The sequence below is a fragment of the Prionailurus viverrinus genome, chromosome A3, assembly GCF_022837055.1.
Source record: "Prionailurus viverrinus isolate Anna chromosome A3, UM_Priviv_1.0, whole genome shotgun sequence".
Lineage (NCBI taxonomy): Eukaryota > Metazoa > Chordata > Mammalia > Carnivora > Felidae > Prionailurus > Prionailurus viverrinus.
The window spans coordinates 127,700,643-127,716,153 of NC_062563.1; the positions used below are offsets into that span (position 1 = coordinate 127,700,643).

Sequence of the window (15,511 nt, forward strand, 5' to 3'; positions counted from 1 at the left end):
TCAGTTGTACCACAGCTGAGCCGCGTTTAATGTTTATATGCCCCCCACCCCCCATCTTGAGGCTGGTGCTCTTCCAGTGCTGAGTACTTTCAGTGTGTAAATGAAATACCTCATTTCCTGCATTTCAACTCCTTCTTCAAAGGCAAACTGCTCTCATTTGAAACAAATAGTGAGGAATGTGGCACACAGAGCTTTCTTAAACACAGAGTGACAGCTTGCATGACCTCCAGTGATATGAAAGTAGCTTTGACAAATCTCATTTGTCTGTACTTCCCTTGGGGCTGAGAGTGAAGACAGTTGTGAGGCTCAGGCTAACTCCTGGGTGATAAAATGTTAGAAGATGTGACTTTCAAAACTATGGAGAGTGGTTTAATCACTTAAGAAAACGCAAATGATCCCACTTCTCTGCAAAAACAATTTATATCAATTGAACAATAAATGCACCTCTCAGCACTTCTACCTGAAAGAGCTCTACACGATAAAAACTAATTTCTTCGATCTTAGAAATGGCACAGTGATCTTATGATATACACACAGGCCACCCTAAGGGTACCTTTCGACACACATTTAAGGAGATAGTTTTGTATTTACCTGCGGCCCCCAGCTGCTCAGCTTTGTATTAATGAGAATTCTGTGTCCCTGACACTCATCAGTGGTCCTTACAGGGTTATTGAGCTTTTAATCATGCAATAAGCGCCCATCTGCAAACTCACCACCTGAAACCGCAGCTACAACGTAGATACAATCTGTATCTAACCCTGTGGCCCTACTCCTATCCCGTCCCTTGCCTCTTCCCCATTGGATGTGGCCACCAGTCTGGATCCTGTATTCATCAATCTTGCTTTCCTTTTTATATGACTTTATTGCATTTATTGGTAGTCTTGTAAAATATTTTTGTAACCTTCTTTGTGTTTAATTTAGAATATTTTAAGACTCACTTTTTGCACTTAACGTTTTAGTGTCACTACAGATCAACTGTTTTGACTGCTATGTGAATACATCACAGTTTATTTTCCACTCTCCCTCTGATGGGCATTTGGGTTGTTTCCCAGTTTTGCTATTGTGAACAGTGCAGCTATGAGCATTCTTATACGTGTCCCTGCTTGTGCAAGGATGGAGTTGCCAGACCACAAGCTATGTGAAACATTCAACTTCAGGAGGTAAAAACAATGCCTATACAATCATCCTCCACACATATATTCATGCGGATGGTTCAACTGCTCAAACTGATTGCTACACTTAAAGGATAAAAGCAACGTTTTCTATTTGGTATTTTAGTCAGAAAAAGTTAAAAGAAAAACAATGCATTTTTCCACAAGCCTAACGTTAGATAAGTGTACACAAAATAGAATGTCTTAGATCTTGCCAAATCTAGAAACAATACAACTGATAAACTCAGACAAACCAAAATAATACCACTGCAGTAGAAATTATACCTGCCATGGAACAGTTTTATCTAATGTCCAGGGTAAGATTCACTTGTAAACAGTACAAAATGCTGAGTTAAGAGTTCATTTTGTAGACCTTGATGCCCAAATGTATACCGGACCTCCCTACCCCTTTCCAAATGTGCTGATGTGGGAATCCAGGTTTTTTTCTTATCTGCATATAGGAAGACACCTTGTAGTGAAAAAAGGCCCAGGTACTTTCTCTTTAATGGAGAGAGGTGCAGATACCTTTAACAAGCCAAACAATAGTATAATTAACAGCTTGTCAATAATCATCAGCAAACACTGTATTATCTGAGATTTCTACTGTTCTTTCACCCAACACTGTCATCTTCTGAACTCTAGTCAGTGTTTTGGCTGAACAATTACTCTTCTTATTCAGAAACTGCTTGACTTACGTCTGGAAAAAACACACCCCTTTGCATTTTTAAAAATGCCCATTTTTTCCTTTTGGTTGGAAAACCACCAGTGTTGAAACAGATAGGCTACTTGGAGTTGTAATTCCATAGGAAGCTACATTTCATGAAGACTGGATTTCGTGGCCTTAAGAAAACAAGAGGTGGAAACCATTTACCTTCACGTAGAGTTGCTGAAATTCCTCGAGGTTCAGCCTCCCACTTGGACAGTCCTTGAGGAATCCTTTGTACCACTGCTTGAGCTCATGCTCGTTAAACTCTGTGCTCTTCACCAGGTCCTCCATCACTTCAGGGGCCAGTTTGCTATTCTGTTTCCCCATTCTGCCTGAAGGAAAGCAAATTAATGCAATTAGCTGTGGTCATTTCAAGCTTGATTAGGAGCCACGTCAGAGTCCTGAGCAGCCCTTGGTGGGAACTCCCTCCCGTGTGTCAGGTCAAAGTCCCCCCCAAGTCTGCCTCCTTCTATTTGGCATTCCAGTAGGGAGAGGACGGAACAAGACTCTTCTCACAGCTCAAGGGGCGGCAGAGCTCAGCCTTCCCCGTCACGTGTCCCCTTTTACATGGCATAGATCCTACATGGAGAAACAGCCATCCTTGTTTTTGCTATTCATGTAAAGTACATGGGAACTGTTTATGTCCTCTTTTTCTGAATTAAAATCCATTAGCACTTGCCGCCTAGGTGCCTAATGCTACATGTAGTTTGTAAGGATATTGAGTGGGATTGTTGACACACACAATGAGAAGGCTTTATAGCCAAGTGATCACAAACAGACTTGGGAAATCTGATCAGCAAATAACAGTGCATAAAATACATAAAATAATGTTACCTATATCAGTTATGTGCCAGGTTATTGACCGTTTGCCATGTATGTTACTTAGGGCAATATTAATGAACTGTTTTATCTTAAATTTCTTCCTTAATAAAATTATGTATATAATATATATGTTACACATATATAATACAACTAAAGTATATATTATATAATAACCAAATATATATTATATAATAACTAAATATATATTATATTATATTGTATTTTATTATATTATATATATTATATAATAACTAAACTCTTTCAGATTTACTGTGATGGCTGATTAAGAAATAAGTAGGTAAACAAAGATAAACAATACTCCAAAATTAAACTATTTATTGTATTAGTGCCGGAAAATTGAAGGTGACTTTTAAAAATTTCCCTTGAATGTTGTTGTTTTATAACAAAAAAAGAATGAAAACCAAGCTTAACCACAGATTGATTTAAAAAATAAAATTAAACTGAAAATCTGAAGGACCACCAGAATAAGGAAAGTACCACAAGATCTTCAAAACCCTGATACGGGAACTGAATTAGGCTTTGAAAATTTTACCCCAGTGGATCTAGGCCTTCAATGTTCTTGAGACAAATTCTCTCTCAGGCTCCAGGCAGGTCTATCCTTGCAATCACCCAGAAAGGGTAATCTCAACACATGCTTTGTTGGGGCTTTTTTTGCCTCCTTCTACAACAGATTCCATACCCATTGTCAGTGACCTGCCCTAACATTGAAAATCCTTTCACTGTAGTGAAACCAAACCACTCTTGCTACTTCCAGGGAAAGCTTCCTCCTCAGCATCATCCCAGCTGGACACAGTGAGCAGATATCATGAAAATGGCCATTTTTCTTCCCAATTCTTCTGTTTGAGCAAAGGACCGAGGAGCAGCCACTTTGCTCTTTTATCGTGGAGCGTCTCGACTGATTTTTGCTCTTAATTTCAAGCTCCATGTCTCTTATTAGCAACTGTCTCTTAATAATAGGTTACTGTGGGATTCCACAGCTGGATGTGGAAATCAAGTTGGGTACTCAGGTGTCAAGTGTAATTAAGCTGGGTAAGAACACTCTAATCCATGGTTACCCTGCTAATCGAAAGATGTATTACCAAACTTTCAGGACTTCACTTTGTTGTTTGCAGTAGAGAATTACAAATTTTCATTTCTGCACTAGAATCTCACCTAACAATAACAGCTGCTGAATACTGAGGGTTGGCTGTGGGATAGGCACTGTGTTGAGCATTTTACCCCCGATCTTTGGCCCTATGACAGTTCTGCAATAAGGATTAGGGCAGCTCTCTTGTACAAGATCATACAAGTAATGCGTAGCAGAGCCAGAATTTGAACATGGATTAGCAAGACTCGAATGCACAATCATAGACAGACAGGTGGATGGAAGGCATTTCAGAAGGAACAGGAGGGGCAAAAGCAGGAAAGCTCGCAAGGATGAATCAGTGCCTCTTGGCGCTGAAAGAAGGGATGAGAGAGGGATCAGTCACTTTGCCAAGCCCTAGTTGGGAAAAGACTGTCAGAGTTTACCAAAACCACAAGCCAGAGTGGGTTTTGTATTAACGATGGGAAAATGGATTAAGGGTTATTAAAAACTGCCTTCAAAAATGCCTTTAGAAGGTCAACAGCGTGTCAGCTTCTCTCTTCAGCAAGGAAGCGTGGATTCTCCATGGATCATTTATGTTCCTGTTGACTGACTGGGGAGAGGGTGGTCTCACACAGGGAACACTGTCAGGACCATGAATCACCATTTTGGAGACTCAAATGCATCACTTCATGCTTCTTGGTTATGGGTCATGCTCAGCACTATCACTTAGGTGTGCCTGGCAGTAGATGGGTTACAGAGAAAATCAAATTCTGGCCTGGCTCAAAGCAGCATTGCCACTGCCTTCATCACGCCTTGTTTGGGTTCATGATCCTCACTGGGATCTCTGACCCCAGCCCACCTTCTGTATGGCTGCTTGAATGAATTTCTAAAATACAAACCTTGCTCTCTGAACCTCTCCCTAAAACTGTCAATACTTCCCATTGTCTACAGGATGCAGCCCTATCTCCCTCGCCTGGCACCTGTCCTGCCTACTCACATCCTCATTTTCTGCCCATCTGTCTTTTCACTTGCTCAACAGACTTCTTCTCTTTCTTTAAGTAGCCTCCGCTCACATGCTACCTCTTCTGTGAAACCTTTGCTGACTTTCCAAGGCTCGCTTAGGCATCCTTTCTCTAAGGTATCTCCACTCTCTTGTAAAAGCTTTCATGGTCATTATTCATTGCTCATTATCCAATCTACTGGATTGTTAGTTTCTTGGGAAAGAGGACTGTCTTTTATTTATCTTTGCATCCCTGCTACTTCGTACTAGGTGCTCAACAAATGATTTTTGAGGGGATGAATGAATGAGGGGCACTGAGCCACTGTGGAGTCCACAGTCAAGGACCTTGGCACTGGCCTTCATCAAGTTGTGGTATTTGGTATGTTTCTTTCTGGGAAAGTCAGTCTCCTAGTAATGTATATATGAAAAGAGTCAATGCAATCATAAGTATAAATATAACATGCAGGCAACAGATGGGAAGAATGTTTCTTTTAACTGTTTGGAAAATAGCCTGCCCCCCACCCCCGTCAGAGACCATTTTTTTGTTGTCTTTGTCACTAAATTTTGAACATCTTCAAGCCAGAGCTCATGTCTTTTGTCTCAATATTCTCAGTATTTGGCATAAATGTGGTGCTTAGTAATATCTTATACGTGAAGGAAAGCATTGGGTTAACACTCCCCACCTATACTCCCCTTGTCCTGGGGCTGCAGTGATATGGGCCAGTAGTGTCTTTCATTATGGCAGCAGGACAACAGAAAGGGTAAAAATGACAGTAAAGCTTATCATATTCCCAATAAAAAGATTTCATGACATCAATAAAATAAAATAAAATAAAATAAAATAAAATAAAATATCCCATGTGTGGGGAGGTGGCAGGTTATCCCAGCTCTGTTTCTAATTCATTCTGTGATCTTGAGCCAAATCTTTTCTTCCTCTGTTGCTCAGTTTCCCCATTTGAAAAACAAATGAGTTGGAACACATGACCTTTAAGGCCCTTCCAACCCCATCATTCACGGATCTGTAGCATAAGTTCTGTAAATATGAAAATATGAGTCACAGATTTGAAGTTGGCTTGTCTTGAAAGAGTCCACACATGTTGGTTTTGTGGATTCTTTGCCTGGGCACCTGTTGGTACTTGAACATTTGTTGCCTAAGAAGGGAGGGCACAGGCACTGGAGTGCATTATTTTAAAGTTGGCATTCCAGGCTATTAAGACAGGCATAGAACAGGACCAGTGATGGGCACCAGGAATGGGCCTGTGGGTGATGAAAGCCCAGCACCAAATTGCAAATGATACCCGGAAAAGACCATGTTTTCATACTCTACAGTTTACAAAAGTCTTCATGCAACAACATTTACCCATGCAACAACCCAGTAAGAAAGAGATTATTATCATCTGCCTTTTACTGATGAGGACTTTGAAGCTCAGGGAGAATGAGTACTTCGCCTTAGCTCAACCAGCTAATAAAGCTTTGCTCAGAATACATGTCGTTCTCCAGAACCCCACTGGTTTCCTGATACAGGCTGTCATATTCTCTTGCCTGGATTCTGCAGCCACCTTCTAACTGGTTTTCCTGCCTTGAGTTCTGCCCACCTCTCTTCCACTTCCAGCCATGTCTCCAGAGCAGAAGAGGCAGAACATGAACGAGTGCCCTTAGAACAGATCTGAGAGACTTCCTAAAGGAGGAAAAGACCACCAGGGGAGGTAAGGAGCACCCATGGGCATTTTTCCTCCACAAACCCTTTGGGTCCTAGAGAAGATTCAAGTAGTGTGTGTGTGTGTGTGTGTGTGTGTGTGTGTGTGTTGCCCTGAGCTGGTGCTTTACCCACTCTGATATCTAAGTCCAACCTCCTAGAACACAGCAGGGTCATCTGTGTGCGATGAGGCACACAGAACAGCAGGCCTGGCTTTTCACAGGTAATCTGGCTATCAGCCTGGCTGAATCCTGGCAAGATTCACGCAAAGACTGGGGGCTGAGAGAGAGGCCCAGCCACATGTGCAGATACACACAGGGTAAGCATACCAGTGGGGAACGAGGCCTGGAAGCAGGGCTCAGAGCAGAGAAAGAGCTTTAGAGGCTCAATTGGAGGCCAATGGAATATAGCCATGTGTGGAAAGAGTCTTAAGTGGGAGCAGAGCTCGTTGTAGTGTAAGATTACCTGGGCAAACTTTGAATACATCAGGTGCTTTCTCTAAGCCCTGGGCTCCTCACTTGTACACTGGAATAACTAGAAGAGACGGGCCTTTTCATGCTTAGATTCCTGCCTGGATGGCTCTTTGTTTCCCTTACCACCTGTCTAAACTTGACTCCTCCTGCAAGGCTCGGTTCCATTGCTGTCTTCTCTTTGACACTTCACAAGTTCCTACCACTCTCCCTTCTTCTTCTTGATAGCATAGTTTGCATCAACAATGACCCTGGCCTGGTTAGCTCTGGGCAGCTCAGCTCGGCAGACAGGTATAGGTGTTGTCTACGAGAAAGGTTCTGTGCTAGGCATGGTGGGATACACAGAGAAGATGTGGTTCCAATCTTGAAAAGCTCAGAACTGGAGGCAGGAGACCCTCACGCCCCTGGGGATGTGGGATCTGATGACATGACTGCTCAGAGCAGAGACCTATGGAGCACTGGGGACAGAGAGACAAATGCCTACCAGATCAGGCAACTTCACCTGTGGGTGGTCTTCAGGTGACAGCTCTAAACTAGAGTCCCCCAAATGTGCCTGAGTAAAAGAATCATCCTTATTTAGTGAAAAATGCAGCTTCCTGGGGTGCCTGGGTGATTCAGTCAGTTAACCCTCCAACTTAGGTTCAGGTCATGATCTTGCAGATTGTGAGTTTGAGTCCCATTTTGGGCTCTGTGTTGCCAGTTCAGAGCCTGGAGCCTGCTTCAGATTCTGTGTCTCCCTCTCTCTCTGTCCCTCCTCTACTTATGCTCTCTCTCTCTCTCTCTCTCTCTCCCTCAAAAATAAATAAACATTAAAAAAAATTTTTTTAAAATGCAGCTTCCTAAGACCCTCCTTTAGAAGGAAATCTGTACTTTTAACAAGCAACGCATGTCAACTGGGGGAGCAGTGATGAAAATCATGAACAAAAATCAAAGTAGATGGTCTGAGAAGAAGACACACAGAGCAGCACAGACATAACCTAAGTTCTCACTAATGCCTCACGCTCTCCTTCTGACACCCCTGATGTTGTTTCAAGATCCTGCGCTGGGATTAACATTAAAAATTTAAAAATCACACAACTAGGGAAGACCAAAGTTGAAAAGATTTGCCCCTGGGTTCTTCTGCTTTTAATCCCCTTGATTTTAGGTTAGAGAGCTTGAGAATCTCGAAGATCACACGGGCATCCAATGGCCGAGTGGGGATGAGAACACTGGTCTCCTGACCCGGCTGGGGGATCCCACTCTCCAACCCCAGCAGCACGCCGTCCTCAGGCCAAACACCCAAAGCTTGCAAGCCAGGATGCATGTTTATCTCCCAGCTGGGTTGTTGAAACAATCTCCATCACCACCTCCCTGGGATGCTATAAACAAATGACAGGAGGTTGCTAGTTTCCAGAGATGGTTAAAGCAACCCTGAAAACCATGCCTCAAAGTTGCCCAGCACATTGTGTGGGGTTTTCTTTTCTAATAAGGACAATTATCTGACACAGTGGCTCTTTCTGCCTCTCTCCTCTGTAGCCTCCTCAACAGAGTATTCTCAAGCCTCTAGCAGCATCTCCCCAAAGGCAGAGTGTGGATCCCAGGCTGGCCTTTCTTGCTGTCTCTGGGGACCCCCGCAGCTTCAGAAAAGGGGAAAAATGCTTTCTTTTGGCATTCTTTGATGACTTTACCTCAAGCCCTGAACCTCATAGGATTACAGCTCAGGTCTTGCCTGCAAGCATAAAACAGGTAAGGTTAGGAGGGACTGAATCCCTGGGGACTCAAGATAAGGCATGAGTACTTATTTGATCTGTAATAAATGAGGAAAAACATTTTGATGGCTGTGGCAATGGCACCATCAGGGCAAATGACAAGAGTTCCAACCCAGAAAGGATAATAAATACATGGAGGTGAAAGCAGAAGTGGGTCCCAGGGATCAATCATCTGATCTGACCCCTATGTTTTCTAGAAGAGTCCCAGGAAGGTTAGGGGAATACAGCAAGTCCGTGACAGTGCCTAGCAGCACCTTGGCTACTAAGCCTGGGCAAGAAGACTTGGAGGCTGCTATAATGCCCAGGCCTGTGACCCTTGGGTGCTGATTTCTGTTGAGGGTCCTAGGCCCTGCAGGACTAGGAAGAGCCAATCTATGTCCCTGTCACCAGGCTGTGAAAAGTGGCCTCCCTCTCTAGGCCTGTCCCAGTTGTTTCCAGCCAAGTTGCCACCTGAGCAGCCTCTCTACTGCTCAGGGGTGGAGTCTGAAGTTTCCTAGGGCCTTAGCTGGGGACAGCCCTGACCAGGATGGGAGCCGCTTGTGAACATTAGCCCTTGGATCTGACTAGGTGGTTCCAAACTAAAACCCACCTGGTAACAAGGTGGCCAGGTGCTCAGGGACTCTGATCTACAAGGCATCAAGTGGCCTAACTGGCTTTGGGGGTCCAACTCAATTACCTTCTTCCTCCTTGCCCAGGCACAAAGAGCATCTCTTAAACATCTGGGAAGTGTGGCTAAACCCGAAGCCACACTTGGCGCCCAGGCGTTGGGCTATAACTTTGGAAAAATTTCTACTCAGACTCAGTTTCCCTTTCACCCTCTCTTACAAGTTCTTTTCCTTTTCTATTGGGACATAATGTCTCTTTTACTTTTCACTGGACATAGTTTGGCGGGACAAAAATAAGTATCCTGGGGGCAGACCTGGATCAAATGATGTTCCTGCTGCATAGAGAACATCTATGATGTCCTATGATAAGCTACTCAGCCCACTGGAGCCTCAGTTTACTCATTTGTCAAATGGAAATGATGAAATTTGCTCACAAGGTTGTTATGGGAATTAATGAGATAACACATTGAATTATTTCCCACAGTGCCTGCCACATAGCAGATGTTCAACAAACAGTAGCTATTATTATCTTTATCATGGGACCCAGCAAACTGGATGGCTCCGGAAGATGGGGAGGCAGACATTTCATGATTCAGGCCTCAATATCTAGGCGTCACCTTAACCCTGACATCTCGTACCAGACCTGGTATGTGTAAACAGAAGTATACATACTGTGGCACTTGGGAAATTTTACTGTGGTCCTGCTTCCTGCTTCTTCTCCTACAAGTAAAAGTGCTTCATATCCAACCTGACAGAGGAAAGTCATCTGAGGACCCCACAGCCTTGACTAAGCATCAACTGTTGAGTGAAGTTTCCATCTAATTCCCCACTCATCCACTGAACAGAAGTGTAAGCTGATTAATAGCTGGTAACCTTTCATCTGGGAGTGTTTCAAGCAGCCACCCACTTTTCTGCATCTTATTTTTACTTCCTGGTACATCTTTCTCCAACCATTCTATGTGTTCTGAGCATTGATTTCTATGAAAGGAAACAGGCCGTCTCCGGCAGTGTCAGAACCTCACTTAGTTCTGTGAGGTAACAGAGGAAATGCTTTCATTAATAATCACAGCCTTCTGTCCAACAGATTGTGTGCTAGGTTGTGCTGCCAGGTCCCAGTGGGGAAGGACCGTGGCCCTTATCTCAGAGCAGCAGGGAGCTGCGGGAGAGAATCACAGAGCAGGGGTGCCTGCGTCACCTGCATATCACCAGTCCCCGGGCTGGGAGCAGCCTTGAGCATCAGCGGTCAGGATAGACATCCAAGTCCTTGCTCTCAGAAGTATCTGAGATATCTATCCTGATGGGAGAGTAACACGTCCAAGTGTCTATAGGTAGTGGCAAAGTCACTCAAGTCTTCCGATTCTCAGGCTGGTGGTCTTTCCTTTCTGAGAGCTGTTTGCACTTACCGTGTCCCTATATTGTTATTTCTACAGTAATTCTAAAAAAATAGTTTAACTTATGCGGGTGGGTCTTAAATACAGAGAGTTTGAAAGTCTCAAATAAAGGTAGCTTTATAGAAGTAAATGTTCTATTTGAAGGGAGAATGACACTAAAAATTCATTCATTCATTCATTCATTCATTCAGTTATTCAAGAATCTTTTATTCAATATTATGCTATATTGCAAAGATAAAGATGATTTCCAAATCATCTCCAAGGTAAGCTTTTCCTGAATACTAGATAATATCTCCATCTGCCTGTTAGACATTTCCACCTTTGTATCCTACAACCATACCAAACTCAACATATCTTCCTGCGCTCCTCTCTCAGTAAATGACCCTGCCATCTGCCCAGGGTCCCATTCGGAGCCTGGGGGTTATTCAGGATTCTGCCTCTCATCACATCCCTGTATCCGACCAATCATCAAGTGAAATAGTTTGTAGATCCTACCTCCTAACTTTCTTTCAAAATCCATCAGCTTCTTTCTTGCCACTGTCTTAGTTGAGACTGCCATCATCTCTCACTTTTATCATTATCCAAACTTCCAAACTTGCTTCCCATCGACAGTCTTGCCCTCCTGAAATCCATCTTCCACATAATAGCCAAAGGACCTTTCTAAAACACCAAATCCAATTATGCCACTGTTCTGCTTAACCCCTTTAGTGGACTCCCATTAGCCTCACCCTGAATCCAATCCACAGCAGGCTTTCCAGACCACTCACCTGGGCCACTGCCGCCCCACACCCAGGAGCTCTTTGGTTTCACCCCTGCCCGTGATCCAACTTGCTGCATCAACTTGAACCTCTGGTTGTGTACTAGCTATTCTTTTGGCTTTGAGGGCAGTTCCTATTAGCTCCCCTTTAGCCTTCTAGCAAATTCCAAACCATGTTCTAGACATAGATGAGACACCTCATCTGGGGTGACTTCACTATCTGGCTTCCTCTTTTACACCCTGACTCTTGTATACACTGCTGTCACCACGCCACCTGCCAGGGCATGGTCGCTGTAAGGCACGTCTGCCCACCGTAAGGCATGTCTGCCACCTCCCTAGACCCGGGCTTCCCCAAGGGCAGAGTGATTGTCAGGTTAGCCTCAGATTACACTGAACAGGTGCCCAGGAAATGTTGTTGAATCAATTAATTACGATGTGATCTCTGTCAACAACTAGCTAGAGCTTATCAGCTGAGCGATAAGAGAGAACATATGAAACAGAGATCAAAGATGAATGTGCTAAGTGCCATTAGGGAGACACCAGCAACATGGAGAGAGACAGGGAGGGAGGAACAAAGAAAGAGGGAGGTGTGGGAGGGAACTCTAGGGAACCAGTAATAAAACTACTTTAGGAGCTGAAAAATTGTGTGAAGAATTATTTGCAAAGTAATCCTTCAAAATTATCTCAAGGAAACAATCACAAAAATCCAGAGATGTATATACTAGGATGTTTACTCCAGCATTGTTTAAAATAATTTTAAAAACCCTACCTTCTAAGAAACAACTTAAATGTCCATCATAGAAAACTAGTTAAATTGATTTGGTTATAACCGCACAATGGAAATTATGAAGCCATTAGAAGTAGTAATAGAGATCTACATCTAATGACATAAATTGGTATTGATTTGATGTCATTTATTTACATTAAAACATGTGAATATACAAAACAACTATGTGTTTTTAAGGATAAACACTTAACTGAGGACATGTATTAAACACAGTAGAATGGAAGAGGAAAGTGGGAGTACAGAAAATAAAAAATATATATAATAAAATCCAAAAGGGGCTTTATATATACAATGATGACAGTGTGCCATGAACACAGGAGTATGATTACCATAAATGTGCACTTGAGGTCCAAAAAAAGAAAGAAAAGAGGAGAGAAGACATTGCAATAGACTGTTAAGTTAGAAAAACAAGTCACAAGATAGTATGTGTATCACCTTGCCTTTGCTTTATGCAAGCTTTGCTTTATGCAAGCTCAAGCTTGTGTGCACAGAAACTTTGGGCAGTACATAATTTACATCAAAATCTTAACAGTGGTTATGACTGCTGGTGGTATAATGGTAATATTTCATTTCTTAATATCTTTCTGAACTTTTTATAATGAGCACATGTAACGTTTATAATCATAAAAAATATATAAATAATCTCAACAAACTAAATGTCTTTTGTTCAGAAAATAGTCTCAGGCATCCTGGAAAGGGAACTTCCAAGATGCTTTGAATTAATGCCACTCCCTTTTCCAACAATTGATGCAGCAATATGTCAGGGTTCACTTCCAGACCAAAGACCACTCTGAGGACTATCTTGGGTAGCTCTGGGTGAAATGATGAACATGGAGGAGAGGCTCAGAAGAGCCCTGAATCTGCCACCTTCTCACCCATCTCAAAGCCCTAGAGAAGCATTGATGGGGAGACAAAGTGTGGCCAGGTCAGCGTTCCTGACCCTCAGGATCTGTCATGTCAGGAAACCTCTCTGAGGCTCAGCTCTACCATGCGAGACTGATGATGATAATATCAATCTTGATGTGTTATCACAAGGTTTAAATGAGATATAAGATAGAAAAGAGCTTTGTAAATGCTAAAGCACTCTCCAGTATTCATTATAATAACTGAAGTTCAAATTCAAAAGATAGATAAGATGATGATCCCAGAGATCATTACTTATGGCTGCCTAAGGCTGGATTAAGATTGTCTAATGAGATCCAGAGAGATCTACTTGAAGGTCAAAGGAAAGAGGTGAGAAGGTGGAAGGGAGCAGAATTTGCTATCCCAATCTATGCCTGTTCGGTGTAGGATTATTTTAGGCTGAGTATTTTTAAGAAACAGAAGACATAGGGCAATCTCTAACATATGAGTAGAAGTTACCCTTCCGAAAGAGACATTTATATTCATAAGAGAAATCTCCATTTGTAAGGGTGTCTCACTATGGAACTTCAAGGGGGAGATGACTAAATCTCTAGAAACTCTGTCAATGGAGAAGGCAACTGAATTAAATGTGCATAACAACCATACCCTTGTTTACTGTTTTGCTTGACAGACCCCCCAAACTGCCTCCTGTCCCTCACATTCTATTTGTGTTTAGCTGGAGATGATATTTAAGGTGATGGTTTGGTCCATTTTGGTTTTCCTGGGTATCTCCTTTGTATGCAAGAGGTATACATGTTATCAGACTTGTTTGTTTTCCTCCTGTTGACTTGTCTTTTATTATGGGGGGCCAGGGGTGGGAATCTTAGCCAAGAACCTGGAAAGGTTAAGGGAAAATTATTTTTCCTCCCCTACAAAGGCTTTGGAAACAGTAGCATCACTGGATGTGTCTGTGGATCAACCTTCCTTACCTTCTTTCCGGGAAATAAGGAAATGGTGATTCACAGTCTTCAACTTGGAGCTGTTGACTATAAAGCCAACTGACATTCTCAGGAAACATTTTCCAGGGCCCTCCCAAATAGCCTGTGTGGACTGTCTGCTTTGACAGGTTGGTGGACCACGACTTTCCCTAAAGCACAGAGCTGGGTTCAAGTCCCAACTCCACCAGTGTTTTCCTGTGTGACCTTAGCCACAGTTGGCTTCCATTTTGAGCTTCGGTTTTCTCATCTCCAAAAATTCTATCAAAGTTTCCACCTCACCTAATTCACTAGGTCGTTGTAATGGACAAATCTTATAAATGGTAAAATTGTTTCTAGCTCTTAATCTAGGGCACTTTCTGGACATCTCAGGAAAGAAAACAAGATCCGGATATATGGAAAGAAGTGGGTTTATTAGGCAGGGGAAAAGAGAATGAGTAAATTGCAAATCCTAGCACAAAAGAGAAAAGACACCTGTTGACAGGCAGTCAACAGAAGGTTGACAAGCTGGAGGAAGAGGGAGGCAACCATGGGTCCTTTCTTGGAGCTTTGGGAGGTGGATGGAAAGGGCATATTTACCAAAGGTTGCTGGAGGAGTGTTGACCCTCTCCAGTGAGGTTCTTGTCTTTGATGTGTTTCCAGTTCTGAATTTTGCTCACCCTGTCCTTGCTGGGCCTTTGTGAAGTATCCAGCAAGGCTGGAACAAAGCACTTTATTGTGGTGCTTGAAAAATATCTTGGCTAAAAAGGACAATGCCAAGGCTGAGTGGGCTAAAATTAGACCTTCCGGTTCTGTTTGACTTGGCAGTTGTGTGCACAGGCTGCTAACGTGGCATCCTCCACCGGCCTCCCTCCCGGCCGGCCATGTGCCTTCTGAGAGCACAGGTAACATGTGCTGAGGGAGAGGAAGTGCTGCTTCCTCTGGCACCCTATGGGGATGACAAATGCTTCTGGGCTGTGTCACTGCCACTTGGAGCAGTATGTTGAGCAATAATTTGAAGGGATATGTTTCCCCATCAGCCAATTTGCATATTGAATATTAAATATGAATATTAAATAAATATTGCATATGAATATTCAATCATATCTCTACTTCCCATTAATCTAATGCCCTTGCACACTGAAACCAAAAGGAAATCTCAAGACATATGTATCATATTATACATTTGAAACTTTTACTAACCTTTACCTAAGAACTTACAACTTCACCTATGTAACCAAGGCAGAACCCAAAGAATCAGTCACAAGTAGCTTCTTCCATCATGCTGTGCAGTGATGGCATCTACAAGGAAGAGCATAGGCCTAGGAGTTAGAGAGAGGGAGATCCCGCACCCTTGCATGTCCATTAACTTGTAACTTTGGGCAAGTTCCTGAAACTTTCCTATCCCGTTCTTTCAACTTTAAGTTGTGTATGTTAATAACTACCTCAAAATCTTAAATGAAACACACAAACA

General features: G+C 42.8%; 1 protein-coding gene across 3 annotated transcripts in view; it reads right to left on the bottom strand.

Annotated features, from left to right (window-relative positions):
• VSNL1 (visinin like 1) overlaps nucleotides 1-15,511 on the bottom strand; it is a 98,168-nt gene that overhangs the window by 56,504 nt on the left and 26,153 nt on the right. Inside the window, exons 1-2 of one of the 3 annotated variants that reach the window (XM_047851358.1) lie at nucleotides 9,958-10,214; nucleotides 2,023-2,189 (exon numbers count right to left, since the gene is read on the bottom strand). In XM_047851358.1, the coding sequence (XP_047707314.1) occupies nucleotides 2,023-2,189; nucleotides 9,958-10,051 (261 nt within the window). In that variant the 5' untranslated portion in view covers nucleotides 10,052-10,214. Of the gene's footprint in view, nucleotides 1-2,022; nucleotides 2,190-9,957; nucleotides 10,215-15,511 lie in introns of those variants that run through there. The other 2 variants (XM_047851360.1, XM_047851359.1) reach the window with 2 other exon arrangements.